Source organism: Cervus canadensis, chromosome 10 (genome assembly GCF_019320065.1).
Source record: "Cervus canadensis isolate Bull #8, Minnesota chromosome 10, ASM1932006v1, whole genome shotgun sequence".
In the NCBI taxonomy this organism is placed as follows: Eukaryota; Metazoa; Chordata; class Mammalia; order Artiodactyla; family Cervidae; genus Cervus; species Cervus canadensis.
In genome coordinates, this window is record NC_057395.1 from 9,142,082 (window position 1) to 9,162,454 (window position 20,373).

The following is a 20,373-nucleotide window of genomic DNA, read 5'->3' on the forward strand; positions in this document are numbered from 1 at the left end:
ACGGTGCAGCTGTGGCTTCCCTGTTCTCACCCCTGCAGTGACCCCCGGGGGGCCTTCCCCTTCCACGGGGCATAGTTCGCAAACTGACACTTATGAGAGAATCCTTCTCGCGAAACACCTTTAGAATTAAAACTTGCCGGTACATTGTTTTCTTGTGTATAATTTCCTTACCTTTCTATGTTTTCACTAAATGGAAAAGTTTAAAGAAAACTGCAGATGTGTTCTCCTTATTAACATTCGACTTCAGACTACTTCCTCCATATGACATGATCCTCACCTAGAAATCAAAATAAAGTACATATTTAGGGCAGGAACTGTTAAGGGAGAAGAGAGTGATCTTGTGGGTCATTACTAGGATTATGGGTCATTCCCTAATTCTCTGAAATTATGTGTACTCGATAGATTGATATTTATTATACTTTTTATCAGATTAAATAGCATTCCATATATATATTGTCTTATCTAAAAGCAGAATAAGTAGGAATTCATTTTCTTCTATTTATGTGATGATTTTTCTACTTAAGTAATCTTCAAGTTAGGTCTAGTCTCTAAAAGTATTATTTAAGTGTCACATGTAGTAAATTATATGTAATTCCTGTGATAATTCTCTTGTTTAACTTAAACATAAATAATATTTGGCTTATTTGAGATGCAGCGGGAGTTGGACAGGAGTATAACTAGAGAACTAGAAGAAGGTATGTTGCCAAAATGTATGAATTAAATTTAGACACTGATTTCTGAAATACATGGTAAACAGTCAGTGGCATCTCTTTCTGTTGTTTGGATAACAGTTGCTATCTTAAATATTTTTTCTTACATATAGCTAATGAGAAATGTGAACGCATGAGCGGTCATAGTGAAAAATATAGTTCTTCCTTATTGATTCATCATGTTCCATAGCTTGAAAAATAATCTCTAAAGGTCTATGTATTTCTTTCATTTCTGGCTATTTCCTTCTTCTACTGCCTCCATCCCTGTGGAACGATCCGCCTGCACCTGACACTATTCTCAGGAGATGTGGCGTTCACCCGCTTCTCAGGCGCCGGTGGCGGTTAAGGCTGGAAACCCAGACTCAAGCAGTCACGGGTGTGAAGCTGTCACTCGGTGGGTGACTAAACTTTCTGTCACTGACTTTGCCACCAGTTTATCTTTCACCCTCAGGAAAAGCTCCAAACACCCACATCGGTTTGGGTCCTGCCAAAGTAGGCGGCCTTATCTCCTTACCGCCCTCCTCTGCCCTCAGCTCTGCATCTAACCAGCCAGACTGTAGGATCCCACAGCCGCGCGTCCTCACCTGCGGGCTTTGTACATGCTCCTCCCCTCCGTCTCCTGTACTTTTTCCTGTCCTTCAGGCATCTGCTTCCATAGCACCTCCACCAGAAAGCTGGCAGTACTGACACGAAGCTGGCTGTCCCTTCTGAGTGTCCCTGTGCCGTCTTTTGTATCTGTCTTAGAGTTTATGAGTCTGTGTGGAAGCTGCCCCGTTCACCTGTTTCCCACTGTAGAGCGTGTCGTTTTCCGGGTGCACTGGGGCACCTCCACCTTGTACTTCCAGTGCTTGTCCCAGCACCTCTGCGCATAGTTACTGAGCAAATAAATGAAGTATGAGGAAGCCAGAGGCTCTGGTCATCAGCCACACGTGCACCATGGGCAGATTATGTAATTGTAATCTTGTTTTTTGTGTTATGTCATCTATAGATATATTTCATTTTTCGGAACACTTGGAAAGGTCTCAGGTTTTTTTTTTTTTTTTTCTCTTAACTAATACTTAGTTAACTCAAGTATTTTAGGTGAAGAATACAATTCTTTCCTTTTCTTTCCAGTTGATGCTGAATTTGCATCTAATTCCTTTACAGTGTCTCCTTGAGGATCTACAGATGGGTCAAATGTATATGAGGACCTATTTTTGAAAACATCACAAGAATATGTACAGACTTTGAAGAGAAAAGATATGACTTGAACAATAAATAGTAAAAGTTTCCCTACAGGACTGTTTACCTGACATTTTCATTGTTTCCCATTAAACATGATGAGAAATTCTTTATTAAAGGAAAATATTTTCATATTATATGTGTATGATAAAAATGTATATGGTATTTTAAGCGATGTTTCTCTGCATCTAACTTAGCAGACTTAAAAACCAGCACAGTTGAGTTTTCCATATTCAAAGTGATGCTGTTAGTCACTCAGTCACGTCGACTCTTTGTGATCCCATGGAGAAGCCTGCCAGGCTCCTCTGTCCATGGAATTCTCTCGGCAAGAATACTGGAGCAGGGAGCCATTCCCTTCTCCAGGGGATCTTCCAGTCCCAGGGATCAAACCCAGGTCACCTGAATTGCAAGTGGATTCTTTACCATTTGAACGGCCCTTTATGAACTCAAACTGAGCCCTAATATCAGCTGTTTAAACAGCACCCAAACAACCAGACTTGTCATTAATATTTAGTGGTGTTGATTGATAGCTTTTTTGTATTTTCCAGTTTTTATCACTATATATAGACCTAAAGATTTAGATATTGCTGTTATGGTTACCATCAATGTTTTGAGGTATTACAACTGTTAATAGTGGCATAAAACTTACTATATTTAACTTTAAACATGGATTCATAAGTCTTTCCTCATGGAGAAATAAGATTTGCCTTAGTTTTTGCCTTGGCAATGAATTAACTTTTTTAAAAAATTTTTATTTTTAATTAGAGGATAATTACTTTACAATATTGTGATGGTTTCTGCCATACATTGACTTGAATTGGCCATAGGAATGCATATGTCCCCTCCCTCTTGACCCTCCCTCCCACCTCCCTCCCCGTTCCACCCCTCTAGGTTGTCACAAAGAACCAGCTTTGGGTTCCCTGCATCATACAGCAAATTCCAAAAAGACACATGTATCCCAGTGCTCACTGCAGCACTATTTACAATAGCTAGGACATGGAAGTAACCTAGATGTCCATTAACAGATGAATGGATAGGAAGCTGTATATTATTCAGCTATAAAAAGGAATGCATTTGAATTGGTTTTAATTGACTTTAATTTACTTTTGGAAACAGTGTTAAAATGAGAGAAAAGTTCCAAGCGCCAGACAGACATTTTCACAAAATTCCCCTATCTCCCATATATCCTAAAGTACCATTTATATTTCTTAAATGTTTTTTGTTATAAGTGCCCCTCCTTCCCCAAGTCACCTGTTTTTCAGAAGATGCCTTTTTGTCCTACTCCCTGTCATTTTTTTTTTTTTTTCATTTATTTTTATTAGTTGGAGGCTAATTACTTCACAACATTGCAGTGGGTTTTGTCATACATTGACGTGAATCAGCCATGGAGTTACATGTATTCCCCATCCCGATCCCCCCTTCCCGCCTCCCACTCCACCCAATTCCTCTGGGTCTTCCCAGTGCACCAGGCCCGAGCACTTGTCTCATGCATCCCACCTGGGCTGGTGATCTGTTTCACCATAGATAATATTCATGCTGTTCTCTCGAAACATCCCACCCTCGCCTTCTCCCACAGAGTCCAAAAGTCTGTTCTGTACATCTGTGTCTCTTTTTCGGTTTTGCATATAGGGTTATCATTAACATCTTTCTAAATTCCATATATATGTGTTAGTATGCTGTAATGATCTTTATCTTTCTGGCTTACTTCACTCTGTATAATGGGCTCCAGTTTCATCCATCTCATTAGAACTGATTCAAATGAATTCTTTTAATGGCTGAGTAATATTCCATGGTGTATATGTACCACAGCTTCCTTATCCATTCGTCTGCTGATGGGCATCTAGGTTGCTTCCATGTCCTGGCTATTATAAACAGTGCTGCGATAAACACTGGGGTGCACGTGTCTCTTTCAGAGCTGGTTTCCTCAGTGTGTATGCCCAGAAGTGGGATTGCTGGGTCATACGGCAGTGCTATTTCCAGTTTTTTAAGAAATCTCCACACTGTTTTCCATAGCGGCTGTACTAGTTTGCATTCCCACCAACAGTGTAAGAGGGTTCCCTTTTCTCCACACCCTCTCCAGCATTTATTGCTTGTAGACCTTTGGATAGCAGCCATCCTGACTGGCGTGTAATGGTACCTCATTGTGGTTTTGATTTGCATTTCTCTAATAATGAGTGATGTTGAGCATCTTTTCATGTGTTTGTTAGCCATCTGTATGTCTTCTTCGGAGAAATGTCTGTTTAGTTCTTTGGCCCATTTTTTGATTGGGTCATTTATTTTTCTGGAATTGAGCTGCAGGAGTTGCTTGTATATTTTTGAGATTAATCCTTTGTCTGTTTCTTCATTTGCTATTATTTTCTCCCAATCTGAGGGCTGTCTTTTCACCTTACTTATAGTTTCCTTTGTTCCCTGTCATTTATTAAGTAGTATATCAACTCCCAGTTGTATATCAACTCCCTTCAAGTCACATTTCTTTGTGAACCTCTGCATGTTGTTGTTATAGTTCCGTTGCTCAGTCATGTCCATCTCTTTGCAACCCCATGGACTGCAACATGCCAGGCTTTCCTGTCCTTCACCATCTCCCGGAGTTTGCTCAAACTCACTGTCCATTTAGTCGAAGATGCCATATAACTATCTCATCCTCTGTCGCCCCCTTCTCCTCTGGCCGCAATCTTTCGCAGCATCAGGGCCTTTTCCTGTAAGTCAGCTCTTCCCATTAAGTGGCCAAAATTTGGAGCTTCAGCATCAGTCCTTCCAATGAATATTTAGGGTTGATTTCTTTTAGGATTGACTGGTTCGTTCTTGCAGTCCAAGGGACTCTCAAGAGTCTTCTCCAGCACCACAGTTTGAAAGCACCAATTCTTTAGCACTCAGCCTTGTTTATGGTCCAACTCTCACATGTGTACATCATTCCTGGAAAGCTATGTAAATGTTTTTTCTCATGGTTATCTGCTTTTGTCAATTTAACTGGCAGACTCCCAATAGCTGAACCTCAGAGGGTGGAGAAAGTTTTTCCCTCCCCAACAATTCCAAGAGCTGACATGTTAATAATGCTCACTTAAACCTTGATCCCCTTGTCTTCCTGTCCTCTCAGATATCTGACTTGGGAGAACTCCAGTTTCATATGAGACTGATGATCCTTCTCCCCTGTTACCCTCTCCAAGGGTCTCCGTGCTGCACTGCCCAGGGATCCTGCTGCTAAGTCGCTTCAGTCGTGTCCGACTGTGCGACTCCATAGATGGCAGCCCACCAGGCTCCCCCGTCCCTGGGATTCTCCAGGCAAGAACACTGGAGTGGGTTGCCATTTCCTTCTCCAATGCATGAACGTGAAAAGTGAAAGTGAAGTCGCTTAGTTGTGTCCGACTCTTAGCGACCCCATGGACTGACGCCTACCAGGCACCTCCATCCATGAGATTTTCCAGGCAAGAGTACTGGAGTAGGTTGCCATTGCCTTCTCCGAGTGATCCTGCTACTTTTATTTAATTTGTATCTTCTGATGATTTCAAATCTCCTTTCTATAAATTTCTCACCCTGGTCTTCCCCTCTCACTTGTACCAGACAATCTTAGGTCCCAGAACAAACTTCTTGAAAGGTTTGCCTGTATCTCTACCAACTCTAGACTGTCTTCCCTCTCTTTCCCTCAAAACTGCTCCCAAGTCACTGATGATTTCCGCGTCACTGAATCAAAGCCATACCTTTCCAGTCCTTGGAGGCGCGGAAGGGACCCATAGTCTATGGACGGGCTTGAATTATGGGGAGGGGCTTTAACAACGGCAGAAGAGGGGTGGAATTGAGGATGGGGTCCCGAAGAAAGGGTGCTGTGTGAAGGGGTGGGGGTGGGCCTGGCCTCCTTGAAGGCTTGATAATGTGTGACTGTCCTATTGTGTACTCTGTGACCCCCAAGCCCTGCATAACGCCCATTGGAGAGGGAATCTATTGAAGAGCAGCAGTGTGTGGGTAATGAGGGGTGGACTGGCAGATGTGGTATGCCTGGTATTTACTGTAAATGGTGCTGACCTGGCCCTGGCCCGGCAGTGCACTGTGGGATCCACATCCAGGCTTCCCAGAAGAGACAGTGAAAGACCTCAGTTTCACAACCCATCCAGGAATGCACTCTGCTGTGTGTCTCTAAGGGAGAACTGTGCCCTCTCTGGGCCCATTTCCCTACGGTAAAGTGGGTAACATGGGTATATGGAAGGAATCTCTGATTGTGAACTGAGACCTGAAGCAACAGAGATGTGAGGGAATGCTGCAATGGGCAGTGTCTTGAGGCTGGTACAGACTGGCACTGAGCCCAGAACTGAGCCCAGGACTTGGAGAAGGGAAAGCAAATTTGCCCAGATGCTCCACAGCAGCGGCCCCAGGACTAAAGCGCTGGGCAGAACATGGTGAGAAGGGGTAGGAAGAGTTGTGGTAAAGGCAACAGGGAAAAGCATGACCATCACCACCATCCTTAGGCCCTGGGCCAAGTATTTTATGTGTGGTGTCTCATTTCATACTCCACACAGCTTGGGCAGTGACAGAGTAGGACACAAAGGTCCAGAGAAGTGAAGTGACTGCCTAATTCTACACAGCCAGTTCAGTGATGGGGCCTCGGCCTCGGGGGTGTCACCGTAGAGCCCATAAGCTGTCCTGTAGGCAGTGACCTCTATCCATGTTACCCTGTGCCTGCTACCCCTCAGCCTCAGCTTGGCTGCTATAAAAGGAGACCCACTGTGTGCTTGGCATCCAGTAGGATGCAGTCAGTACTAACTGCTCTGTCTCCATGACAGTGAAAGCCACTCACATTCAAGGAGGCTAGGTACCAGGCCCCGGGCAAATGACCCAAGTATGAGTCCTCAGCAGCCTCAGAGATGGAGACCGTTGCCCCATTTCAACAATGGCGAAACTGAGGGTTTGAAAGTTCAGGTCGTCTGTTCAAGGTTGAAAGGCTGAAGTGGTAGGACTGGGATGTAAGCCCATAGGTCCAAAGCCCGTGTCTTTAACCCCTACACCATTCTGCCTCTTCTGATGAAGAGGCTTTCTGCTCTATTTTCTTTAGCTTACTGTTAATAGAATTCCAGAATGATCCTATCTCTTGTAGCTCAGTCGGTAAAGAATTCACCTGCAATGTAGGAGACATGGGTTCAATTCCTGGGTCGGAAAGATCCCCTGGAGAAGGGAATTGCAATCCACTCCAGTATTCTTGACTAGGAGATCCCATGAACAGAGGAGTCTGGTGGTTACAGTCCATGAGGTTGCAAGAGTCGGACACGACTTAGTGACTAAAGCACCACCATGCTCAATGAATTAGCTTCTTAAAATCTTAGTCTGTGTCAGGTACTGTGTTAAGCACATCACGAATGTAAAAAAAAAAAACATGAATAGCATCTTTTTTTCCTCTTCTTTCTCCTCCTTTTCATTTGTTGTTATGCATCGTTAACATGGTATACTCATGAGTAAGAGCTCTCAAGTTCTATAGCCCTCAAGAAATCTTCTGGAACTCCCTGGCTTTCACACTGTTTTTCTCATGTGATTTATGAAAACTCTTCTTCCCATGGATCGTCCATTGTGGATATTGGCAGTGGGCAGACTTTTGAGGTTGTTGGCGTCTTATTTTTAATGTACACATTTTTATACCATAATGTTATATATTCCAGAAAACTGCATAGTGAGAAAAATAATCCCCATGACAGGTCAGCTTCTGGGTTAAAAATTCTTCAGATACAATGCAATATCCATTTTATATCACTGTACACTTATGTGTATATATTCCTTGCTGAAGGACCTTAGAAGACAGCTTTGAAGTAGGAAGCTGAATGTGTTCTTGAATAGGAAGACGTTTTCTTAGGATATATGGTCTTTCCATATTTAAACCAAATAAACATATCGTGGTTTTAAAGATTTTGCGTTACACATGCTGTCTTTAATTGTGATGAAATCGGAAGTTTTGTATAGTAGGCAAAGATTTGCCCTTTTAGATTATCAAAATTTGCTTGATGACGTTTTCTATTAGTAAAGATAAATTATGTGTAGATGGTAGAGAAATAACCTGGTAACTATTAAGAGAAAAGTAACTAGATTTTTATCTCACCAAAAAGTTTCAGATGGAGTATGGATCAAACATTTGAAATACACAGGGTGAGAAAAGTACCAGAAGAAAACTGAAATTCCTATTGGTACTTTTTTTGTGTGCTGACAATGACCTTTTTTTTCTTGTTCTACTGGTTACTAACCTTAATATCTTTTTAATTAGATGGTAATTGCTTTACAGTGTTGTCTTGGTTTCTGCTGTACAACATCATAAATCAGTTGTAAGTATACACATATCGCACCCCAGAGACTTTTCTGAGAATGATTTCAAAGGCAAACACTCTGGAGTTTCCTGGGTTTCCACACCAGAAAAAAAAAAACAAAAACAAAAAAACACCAAATCTGAAAGTTGATTTAGCAACCCCCCAAATTTAAAAATCTCTGTAGAGCAAGCTGTCTGTAGGGAAGTCGGGTGAGCAGACAGGGTTTATCTTTCTGGCACTCATAGGAATGTGGCACAGATAAAAATAATTTGTCACTTTCAATTTATTTGTGAGGATTGGTATCCTATGGCAACTTTCAGCCTTTTCAGAAGTCAAGGGAATCTTGGGAATTTCCTGGCCGTCCAGTGGTTAAGACTCACTGCTCTGGGCCCGGGGTTCGATCTCTGGTGAGGGAACTAAAATCCTGCAAGCTACAAGGATATATTGTCCAACATGGGGAATATAGCTAATATTTTATAGTCACTTTAAATGCGGTGTAACCGTTCACAGTTGTGGATCACTGTGTTGTGACCTGTATTATATAATAACATATAACATACGTCATCTCTAAAGAATCTTAGACGAAAACCCCTCATGGTAATTAGACCAACATAAAAACGAGAAATGAACAAACAAAAATGCTATAATTTACAGTTGTAAAGCCTGTGATTTATAAATTATATTCCAATGTCAGAGACGCTAGAATGTGAGAAAATGAGCATATTAGAATCATCAGAGTACAATGTTGTCTCTAATCCTCAAAACATATCTGCAAAGGAGTTGTAATATCCTTTGACTTCATTTAGATGTTGTCCTTGTAAGACAGTAGCAATAGGAGTAACTTTGATATTCGAATCTAACAATTACCAGCTGTTATCTGTGCATGGATCTCATTTAAGCATCGCAGTTATCTGTGCATGGATCTCATTTAAGCATCCCAGCTGTGTCCTGTGAGATAACTACTACTCTCTGTCCATTTTGTTGATGAGGAACTTGAGGCACAAAGAGATTGAGTGACAGCTCATAAGTGACAGAGTGAAAGTCAAAGTCAAACCCAAGTTGAGCTGAATCTCGAGGTCTTGCGCATTCTATTCAAGTAGATTGTTCTTTCCTTACTGTGTAAGAGGAGCTAAAGCTAATAAATGCTGCTCTTTCTCCAGAAGAAAACAAAATATTTGCTTTAGAGGGATAGGAGTACCATGCTGTTGAGTGTTTTCAATCACACCAAGAGTTGTTTGTTCTGAAACAGTTACACTACGTTTCCCTAAGAACTTGTCTTGCTTTCGTAGGACTGCGCTCCACTTGGCCTGTGCCAATGGCCATCTCGCGGTGGTGGCCCTCCTCCTGGAGAGAAGATGCCAGCTTAACCTCCGTGACAGTGAGAACAGGACCGCGCTGATGAAGGTACGGGGCCGCGAGCCGTGTCCACATGAGACGGGTGTGATTTAACCACTGAGACTAACAATGAACTGATCTCGTTGAAATAGAGGGAACTGGTGAACTTGTGGGCTATTTCCTTTGAATTCCCAGAACTCACACTCTTTGTTTCTTGGCACAACGCTGACAGGCCGTAGAATGCCAAGAGGAGAAGTGCGCGACTCTCCTGCTGGAGCACGGCGCCGACCCAAACCTCACGGACGCCAATGGCAACACCGCGCTCCACCACGCTGTCTTTTGCCAGAATATATCACTCGCAGCAAAGCTGCTTTCCTATGACGCCAATATAGAAGCCAGGAACGAGGTATAGCTCAACTAACTTTATTGACAAAATATTGGCAAAGCATTTTTCTAAACTGTAGTGTGTTATTGATAACAGGATGTAAATAGATAGACTGAGTAGTGTCCAGCAGGCCCTGTTACCATGGAAACAACTCCAAAGCCAAGTCAGGGGTTGGGTGGAACATGTCAGAGCCCACAGAAAGGGCAACGCTGTCTCTCTCAGCCACCTTCTACCCCAGAAGGAAGATTTTCCCACTAGAAAGTGCTCAGGAATGGGTGGTAGGCTCAAGTCCTACAAAGAATGAAGGCCTGGGGAGAGTGAAGTGACGTGGTGGGTGGCTGCTTCCAGGGGCTCAGGGAATGGGCACAGCTGCTGGGGGAGGGATGGGGGTAGGAGGAAGGAGAACCAGTGCCCAGCAGGGGGAGCTGGGGGGTGCAAGTGGGCCAGGGAGGCAGCAGGCCTGGAGCCCTGAGCCCTCCAGGACCCCTGTTCTGAGATCCGGTGAAGTGGGTCAGGTCATGTTTGATACCAGCAAGGGCGTTTACTTGTGCTGGTGACCACTTGGTTCACCAGGTACACACCTCGGGTCTCCCACACTCAGCCCTGGGGGGCTGCTCGGCGGGGCTGCAGCTGAGTGTGGGGAGCTGGTGATGGTGAAGCTCGGGGCTGCAGCTGAGTGTGGGGAGCTGGTGATGGTGAAGCTCGGGGCTGCAGCTGAGTGTGGGGAGCTGGTGGTGGTGAAGCTGCCCCTTCTGCTCTTTCTCCTGTGGCTGCAGCCCCGCCAGGAGCTGCAGAGAGAGCTCCCCACTCTCACAGCTGGGCGCAGTTTCCCTTGTTTGGAAGCTCCAGCCTTCCCTGAGTGAAAATATTTTGAAAGCACTTGATTGTCTAAGATGTCACTTTAAATCACGATATTGCTCAAGAAGCATTAGAGAGCAAAGCGTTCTTTTTTGTGTTTATGGCAGATATTTGTGATAACACAGCAATTGTTAAAGGTAAAACGTTTTCCAAGTATTTTTCCCTTACTGAAAAAAAAATTTTTTTTCTAATTAGTCTGAAATAACACAGTAATGCAAAATTTGCCTTGGAGAAGTAGACTTTGTCTTAAAACTCAAACAAGCATTTGACAACATAATAGAAATGTTGCTGTTGTTAACACATTCCAATTTTATGAAGAAATGATTTATATAAAAATGATTTCTCTCTCATTGCCCAAGGCTTCAGAGGCTAAAAGGAAAGGAAAACGAGCGAGCAGCTGAAAAACGCAGATCAGGCTGGAATTTTGGCAGTTGGGGAAATGCCAAGAAGAGGGTTTTGTTGTTTTTTTTTTTTAATGTGTATTTGGCTGTGCTAGGTCTTAGTTTCAGCATGCAGGGTCTAGTTCCCTGACCGGGGATGGAACCCAGACCCCCTACACTGTGAGCGCTGAGACCCAGCCACTGGACCACCACAGAAGTCCTGAGGTTTTGGTTTTGTTGTTTTCCCCCTTCAGTTTATATATTTTGCTAAGGTGCCTTTCAGTTTCAGGTATAATAGTTGTTATTTTGAGAAAGAGATTGAATGAGTTGGAGACTTGCCTAGGTATCAATTTTGGAAGACTCTGCAGAAATCAGATCAGCAGTGAAAAGGTGGTGATTCAGTTGGAAAGAAGAGAGAAGAACAAATATTGAACAGAAATATTATCCTATTCTGGCAGAAACAGCCAGTTAGATAAGAGTCTAGACTCTGCTGTCAATCTAGAAGGTCTTGATGGAAAGGAAGGGGTTTATAAACAATGAGACCAGGTTGCCTTTTGTGTTTATTAGTCCCTGTTCTACCATTATTTACCCAGGAAAATTTAATTCTGTTTTGATGACTCTTGCCTCTTACACTTTTCTTTTCTCTTCAAATCCTCAAGTAAGAGAAGGGATTGGCCATGTGGGTTAGAGATGAGACTGGAATGTTTGCTGGGCTAATTCTCAGCTAGATTGTGCTGGTGAAAACCACAATCCGTTGAGAAAGTTGATAAAAAAATTTACAAACCTAGGCTGTTCCCTGAAGATTTTGATGGAATAAATCGAGGAAGGCCTGGACGTGTGTATTTAGAAATATTTCCTTGAGATTCTGATAGGATCCTTGGTGAAGAACTATGGAGTGATTAAGTATAATTTCTAGTGCACCTATCTCAAAAGTAAGTAATCTATAGAAGAGTTGGAGTTTGATCAATGCTAGCTACTTCCATCAGCTCCCTCCTTTGCAGCAATATTAGCCTGACTTTTTCCTCTGCCTCTGTGATTGAGAAGTTAAAAGGAACATTTTTGGCAACATCTATTAGCTTGAGTGATATAACTCCTTTTTCTTCCAACCACTAATTATTCAGTGACATTCCAAGAGTCTTTAGAGATTTGCTCATGGCCAAGTCACTTCATCTGTAGAGTCTGACCCTTTAAGAATTTTACACCTTCTGTTACCAACCAGGTCATTAGGTCAACAATGTTTGTTACCAACAGGGTTTTCCTGACTGCGGTAACAGTAATTCATGAGCCTTCTTTTGGTGTCAGCAGGACAGACTCTTGCAGTGTGTCTGTTAGATTTGCTGAGCCCTGGCATAAGCGAGAGGACAGCTTTAAACATCAAAACCTATGAAGTTAGTCCAGATGGGGATTGTTTGAATCATTTAGTTTCAGCAGTCTTAGGAACTCACTAACCATTTGGTTAATAATCTGGGAGAATTCTAGAAAGAGATTGTAGTTTTAACAAGCAGTGGAAACATTCTTCAAGTGGGAATTTTGAGTCTTGTTTTTTAAATTTATTTTAATAAAATTATGAGTCAATAGCAATTTTTATTACATATTGAGACCCACTTTTCTTGTGAAACACATGATACTCAAGAAAGGAAAGCTTTCACATACAAATATTTGCTTTATACCCACCTGTTTGGAAACAGCAAAACGTAAAAGCACAAATGGGCTACAGACCAAATGTGGTCCTTGGTTATGTTTAGCTTACCTACCTCCACAAACTGGGTCAACATTTAAAATTTAGCAAACTCATGCTGATGTCTGCATTTCAGGCTTCTCAGAGACCCAAATCTGGTCCCCCTTGAGCCCATTCTACTGTTTGGTCTGCATGTGGAGGCCTCCCCTTCTGTATGGGGCGTGTGTTTGCGGGTTTGCCAGCCTCACCTGGCTTTTTCACTTAGGTCACCAGGTTTCCCCCTCCATAAGCATTTGAGTTTCCAATTCTTGATTTATAGTTTATTTTGATAACTATTTCAAAGTTTTGAAGACAGTCTAATTAATCTGTAATTGATTCCATATTTTCAAAGAATCTCTTAAGGATGGGATTGAATTTTTCAAATTAGAATTTTTAAGTTGGTTGTGGCGGTTTCACACTGAATGAGTCTGTCAGACACACAGGATTATGAGAGAGAGCGTGGGGAGAGTTCACGGAAGAGCAACTCCCCGAGAAAATGCTGAGTGCATATTTATTGGTAACTTACCTTGTAATCCTTCACTAAGAGCTGTAAAGCAAGACAGAGACCAGAACTCTGGGATTAAGGAAGCTTCTTCCTGGAGGTCTGGAGGTCATCACATGAGAGCCGTCAAGAAAGGTCTTTGAAGATAAGCGGTGTTGTTCTGCATCAAACCGCATCTAGCTAATGCTGACCTGTCAGTTTAACTTAAGGGCGGGGGAAGGAACAAGCAAAGGAGAATGAGTAAGATTAAATTTCAAGAGACTTTGCTGAGAAAGCCGAGAAACATGGTGCCCACAGTTGGTTTTTGTGGAAGAAAAGAAAACAACCTTTCTCTTTGCATGTTCATGTAGAGGATAACATTCCCATTGGAATGTCTGTAAACCTCATGAGGTTACTCTTGGTCATCCTTGGATAGGTTATGCATGCTACAGATAAGATGATGTATTCCTGCCTCAGCATTGTTCCTAAAATATGCAGCTACGAAATCAAGTAGCTAATTGATTCTCTCTGGAGGAGTGTTGAGACTAGTAATAGAGCAAGTAAATACTGCAATATTCCTGATAGATACTATGACAGAAGCAAAGATCCTTGGAACCAGTAAATGTTGACAGTGGGTTTTAGAGAATGACTCTGTGGTTCATCTTTGGAAGAGGGAGAGGAGGAGCATTTTATTCTTTCCCTTTTCAAAAGACGTATTTGGCTGCACTGGGTCTAGTTGTGGCAGGTGGGATCTTGCGTTTCGGCACTTGGACTCTAGTTCCCTGACCAGGGATGGAACCTGGACCCCCTGCTTGGGAGCTCAAATCTTAGCCCCTGGGCCCCCAGGGAAGGCCAGGAGGAGAGGAGCATCTTGAAGAGATAGAAGGTGCGCCGGGGGAAGAGGAGGAGGGGCTCCCGTTTATTTGCTTTCTGAATTATATGTTTAAGTTCAGAGAATCTATTGCATGATTTTCAGTTCAGTTTAGAAATAGGTTAACTGGGTACATTCGAAATGGTTTTTCCTGTTTTATAGGATGACCTCACACCACTATTATTGGCCATAAGTGAAAGGAAACAGCAAATGGTGGAATTTTTAGTAAAGAAAGAAGCAAATGTACACGCGGTTGATAAGATGAAAAGGTACAGTTGTTCTTTTTCTTTTTAAAAACCTTAGTGCTGTTCTTGGGTGCTAACATCAAGATAAAGATTAAATTAATAAGGTGTCATTTGTGATCAACACTTCATCAGTTAGGTAGAAAACCAATTAATCTGACTGGGAGTCGTGAAAAACTATATAGCAGAGATACATAGCAGGATTCATATTCCTTTATAATATTGAGTGATGTCATATGCAACCTGTTCTTTTTTCTGGTTGATCTTGTAGGAGCTGAGGGATTTCATACTAGTTTCATTAGCTTTATACAATATGGATTCTGCTTTTTAGTTTACCTTATGACAGTATCGAATTTCTTAATTCTTTTATAATGATTGTTTAACCTCTACTTCGTGTATATTTTTCCTTAAAAGATGCATACTAAACATAAAGGACTTGATTTTGTCTTTTGGGTGACTCTTTGCTTTCAATTACTTTCTTTGAAAAATACTGATGTTATTAGATTGCAGAAGAGTCCTTCACAGTTTAGTGACTAAACAACAAGAAAAAGTGGTTAGTAATCACTGTCACCAGATACTGTGGGCTCATCAGTTTTTATCCCTTTTTATTTCTAGTACATTTTGATGTTTTCATTTTAAGTGAAGGTAGAAGGAAGAATGATAGGTTTAATTGGATAAACAGTTGCTTCAACAAAGATAAGTCAGAGGTGGATGATACAGATGAAAATGATGGGCTTTAGATTCAGACTGGGTTCAGCTCCTAGCTTTCCTCCCTATTAGGGTTATGACCTTGGGCACATTACTTATCATCAGCAAATAAGTTTCCTGATACAAAAGGGCAAATAGTAATGCGCCCTTCAAAGGTGGCTGTGCGTATACATAGTATTTCATTTAGTGAAGAGCACATGCTTGTCCACATCATTAAGTGCCACGGTGACTATTTTTATTTCCATTATTGTTAATATTTTTGTTTTAAGCCAGCAAATAGCCTTTGCTTAACCCACCCTCTAGCTGACTTTGAAGCATAATATATCAGACTAAGGAGGAAATGGGGGATTCGTTCCTTAAATACTCACCTGCCTCAGATAAATGACCTTAGCACAGTTTCTTGTCCATCAAGGACTTTGATATTATTTTTGAAAAGCATTTATTTATTTGACTGCGTGGGGTCTTAGTCGTGGAAACTCTCAGTTGCAGCATGTGGGATGAAGTTCCCTGTCCAGGGATGGAACCTGGGCCCCCTGCCTTGGGAGCCTGGAGTCACAGCCCCTGGTCCACCAGGGAAGTCCCCATCAGGGACTTCTGAAATACTAAGTGCTGCTATGTGCCATCCCAGTGGGACAGGAGGCTGCTTTTCCGTCGCTTCGTTTTAGCCTTGGAGGTCATTTACAAGGATGTACACTTGAGCGTGTAAATGGTCAGTTCTTCACGGGAGGGCAAGATGTTACCTTGGTAAAGGACATCAAACGAGCTGTTTCTGTCAGTTCACTCAGCTTCCTGAGGGTGACGTCGTCTCTCTGTTGTTGTAGAACCGCCCTCATCCTTGCTGTCAGTTACGAGTCTATGGGTGTCGTCAGCCTTCTCCTGCAGCGAGGTGCTGACGTCTCTTCTCAAGATGTCTTTGGACGGACTGCAGAAGAATATGCTGCTCTGAGTGGTTTTAATACGTAAGTGTCCACATTAAAACGCCCGTGATCACTAAACTGCCGCCAAAAAGAATTTTAACTGTCACTTGTTACATGACCAGTGAGAGTTTTCTGTTCGGTGCAGGCAGCTTCTATCCTGTGGGGGCACCTTTCCTTAGGTCATAGGTTCCCTGTCATCCTTCCCAGAGTAGTGGGTGTCAGCTTGCCTGAGATTCCATAGTTACATGGAGGGTTGGCCCCCTCATGGGGTCTGTTTCCTGCAATAATGAAAATCTTCCAAAGGATTTATCTGCCTCAACCGTAAATGTTTTCTGAGTCTGTCTCACAAGGAACCCATTCACCAGAACTCCTTAAATCTCAAGTAAGTTAGTTCAGAGAGGAATTCAGAGAGGTAAGCCCTGCCTGGGACTTGCCAGTATCCATTGTAAGAGTAGGGTTATGTCTTCCACGTGCATCAGAGATGAACATGGAGATTAAGCATCATTGTCAGAAAGATCTGCTGGTTGAGAGTTTGAGCAGGTAGAGAAGGGAGAGTCTTGAAGGAAGGCCTAGTCCAGGCCAGGTCTTGATTGTGATTAGTTTTCTGTGCTTGGTGTGATTAGCTGCAATAATGGGGGATAATTATGTTACCTAATGTAGTGAGTTCATATTTTATAAATAAATGTAGGTACAAATTATATAAGAGCTGAGATTCCCTAAATTACAAACCACAGAGAACACTAATCACCATAATTAATAACAGTTTCCTGAAACCCTTGAATGCTAAACATATAAGAAAACACACATTGGTTTTACTTGGAATTCCAAAGTAGTTCCAACAATAACGTTCAAGAGCAAATTATTCCATTCTTTGACTGTTTCTGCAAGCATTTGGGGGATATATTATCTCATTACCTCCTCTTAATCCCCTTGTGAAATAAGGCAGTACGATCCCAGTTGTGTAGAGGATGACTTTGAACTCAAGAGAAGCAATTCTCTCGGAACAAAGAGCAGTTGGTTACAGAGCTAGGATTTGCGAGTTGGAAAGAGTTTTCATATGCCAAGCTAAATCTAGTTAATCTGCTGAGCTCTATTGCCCTCAGTTCATGACTACTTCATCTTCCTTTTCTTTCTCCTTTAAATACATGGTAAATAAAACTTGGTAGAACTTAGAAACTTGAAATGTATGGGACAATTGTAGTTTTGATATTATCGCTGACATTGTCTGAAATAATCTAAGAATTTAACATAGTTGGTAGTTTTTTTTCCTATTAGTGTTAAAATATTATTTATCACATTTGTAACACATAGCATTTGCCAACTGATCTCTGAATATAAAGAAAAGAGGCCGAAAACTCCTCCCGAAAAGAGCAACCCAGGTACGTCATCTGATAATAATGAACTACTCTTGGTGATTCTACCATAGATAAAGTAGGAGTGAGGAAATTTCAATAATCAAAGAACTATGATAAAATTAGTGTAAATTGCATGTGTTTTTAAATGAATTTCTTAATAGTCTAGTCTTCAGAATTGTTAAAGAAGTTAATTGTAGGTAATTTAACATCAGAGACAGTATTGTCTGAAAAGCATTCCATGTATTTAATTACAGCCCCTAAAATCCTGTATTAGATTTTTATGTACATTACAAAAAATGTTTGAGTTCGTATGATATATATTTCATCTGTAATCCTATTATAGCAAATTGACTTCTTATAAAAGTGGAGCTTTAATTTTTACAAATAGTTTGCATTTAGTGAATGAGTAGTTATTACTTACTGTGTAGTGATTGGTCTCATTAAAAAAGTTACCATCGTTTAAACTGGGAACCTCAACAGTCCCTTCCTGGTAGGATAAGAAGTGATAAAGAAGAAGAGCTGCAGTGCTGAACCAGTGTGCAGCATACCAGGAGGAGATTACTTTCGGAAGATACCTTCCAATAGTACAGCTCAGAAAAGCGATGCCTAGTTGAGAAGCACCGGTTATTTTGCCTATTGTATGAACAAGGTCTCTATTACCAATTTTATTCCTCACAGATCCAAAAAGAGTGAGATAGGTTGACTTCATTAGAACCAGATGTTTTCTTCTGTGTGTTGGATACTTGTCATGATAGTATAGTTTTGTAAGAACACCATGTTCTGTTGCCATTATTTAAAAGATGATCATAATAGATCTTCAAATAGATCAACTTGGGACTCTGCAGATTCTAATAAAAGGACCAACACACTTCACATGAGCAAAAACACCACCATGTCCCCTCGATGTGGCATCTAGCACATTGTACAAGCTGTCTGAGAACACCTTGAAACCTAGTTCACCTCTGTCTAATCAAAGGGGGCTTCCCAGGGGGCTCAGCAGTAAGGAACCCGCCTGCCAATGCCAGAGGTACGGGTTCCAGCCCTGGATCGCGAAGAGCTCCTGGAGAAGGAAATGGCAACCCACTCCAGTATTCTTGCCTGGGGAGTCCCATGGACAGAAGAGCCTGGTGAGCTACAGTCCATCGGGTCACAGAGAGGCAGACACGACTCAGTGACTAAACAGCAAAAACATCCACCAAAGAACTTCTGTAGGTTGGTTTTACACGTTAGAGGAGATACAGAGATGACACAGAGTCTTGGTCTTCAGTATGCTCAGAATAGAATAGAGTTGTCCCTGGTTAATTTCTATAGTTTTTGAAACAGACTTTTCAAAGAAGACATTCTTGTTTATTTGTTCATTTGTTCACCAAAGAGATAACTTTCAAGTGTCTTTTGCGTCCTAAGCCTTGTTCTGATGTCACAGGGTGCAGACATGTAAACGTCACTGCCCCTGCCCTCCAGGCTCGAGGTTGCAGCGCTCCCCTCCCCGTGGAGTCACTGCACGTGAGTCATCCCTCCAGCATCAGATCATGACGACACGCGTGAAACGTTGTCCAACAGCACCAGAGTCCATAGCTTCCTCTCTCCTTCCCTCCCTCCCGTTATTCATCAGCTTAGGGTCTGATGACGAATGCCTTCCAAGCTGAAAAAGCATGATTTCTACCAACCTTTGCCATATAATGGGGAGGATTGATGTAATGATAGCCCTCAGTAGAACACAGCACTGTTTGGACCATCCTGCTCTAGGTGGTCCAGATACTCTTGAACAATGGAAGGTGATAGTCTCAAGAGATTATCCTTTTCACATTTATTAGTATGTACACATATATAGTTAAAACATTAAAAATGCTCAGCCTCCGCGTACCCTGCGGCATGCTCACCACTACAAGTCCAGTCCCCATCCTCACCACCCAGTTGACCCCCTTTACCCATTTACCCTCCCCCACCTCCCTGTCAAGAGATTATCCTTGCGAAACCTGGAATCACTACATCTTTCATACTTCTCTTGCATTTGGCAAGAGGGCCAGGAAGACTTTGTTTCCTATGTTTTACCACACTCTGAAGTTCGGCACCTGTAGACCACGCTTCCTTGTGATAGGGCATTTTCATCCTGAACTGAAGAGCCAGAGGATTTGTGTTATGTCCCAGCAAGACACCTGCAGGCTCTGTTCACTGCTCCAGGGGATGGAAGTCCAGAAATCCTGTGCTGTTCAAGTGTGCTATTGGCAGTTTATAGTACTGATTCTATTAACGGTGTAGTATCATTTTCTGTCAGTCTCCTAGAGGTTGGTTAGCATTATGGTCCTTGTATCAGCAGTTCTTTCTTTTTCTGTTCTGCCTTTGATGACCATGAAGGAGAGCAGTGGTTCTCAGGCATTAATGGCCCATGAGTACAGTACAATCACTGTTCCCTCTAGTGTGGTCTCCAGGTGTGGTTCCAAAGGAATACTTTTAAACAAAACATCAGTCTTGAGGTTTTAATAGTCTGTATTTTTCTTTTGTTGATTTAAAATGTGTCTTCCTTTTTTCTTTACTAGTGGATACGCGTTCTGAAGAAGACTCTTTAAGCAGGTAGGATTTGATGGATTTTTAAACTTGTATGTGTCACTAGGAGAACACACAGAGAAGAGAAGCTGCTGCTTGCTGAGCGTCCTGCTCTGGGTCAGAGACTGCATCATGTGCGCAACGTCTGTGACCTCATGGAGTCACCAGAGCAGCGTCGTAAAACCACTGTGTCCTGCTTTACTTAATCAGGCAACTGTGGTTCGGGAGGTTGATGAATTGACCCATGATTCCATGGTTAAAATGAGTTGACCTGTGATTTGACAGCTGGCCTGCCTGACTCCAGCATCCACTCTCGTGTCCCTCAGCAGAAATTGAGAAGTACCCGGGTAGCATATAAGTGAAACATATAAATT

The 20,373-nt window shown here is 42.1% G+C and overlaps 2 protein-coding genes across 13 annotated transcripts in view; one reads left to right on the forward strand and one right to left on the reverse strand.

The window, feature by feature from the left end:
* The window catches only part of LOC122447860 (ankyrin repeat domain-containing protein 26-like), a 578,892-nt gene that overhangs the window by 417,260 nt on the left and 141,259 nt on the right, over positions 1-20,373 (reverse strand). The gene's annotated exons all lie outside the window — the stretch shown is intronic.
* The window catches only part of LOC122447862 (ankyrin repeat domain-containing protein 26-like), a 378,001-nt gene that overhangs the window by 318,117 nt on the left and 39,511 nt on the right, over positions 1-20,373 (forward strand). For all 8 annotated transcript variants that reach the window (XR_006271434.1, XR_006271435.1, XM_043478575.1 and 5 more), the window contains exons 2-7: positions 9,496-9,610; positions 9,774-9,947; positions 14,396-14,502; positions 16,005-16,142; positions 17,412-17,479; positions 19,993-20,026. Coding sequence is in view for 6 of the 8 variants with exons in the window: in XM_043478575.1 (XP_043334510.1) it covers positions 9,496-9,610; positions 9,774-9,947; positions 14,396-14,502; positions 16,005-16,142; positions 17,412-17,479; positions 19,993-20,026 (636 nt within the window). In the remaining 2 variants the exon portion in view is untranslated. The remainder of the gene's footprint in view (positions 1-9,495; positions 9,611-9,773; positions 9,948-14,395; positions 14,503-16,004; positions 16,143-17,411; positions 17,480-19,992; positions 20,027-20,373) is intronic.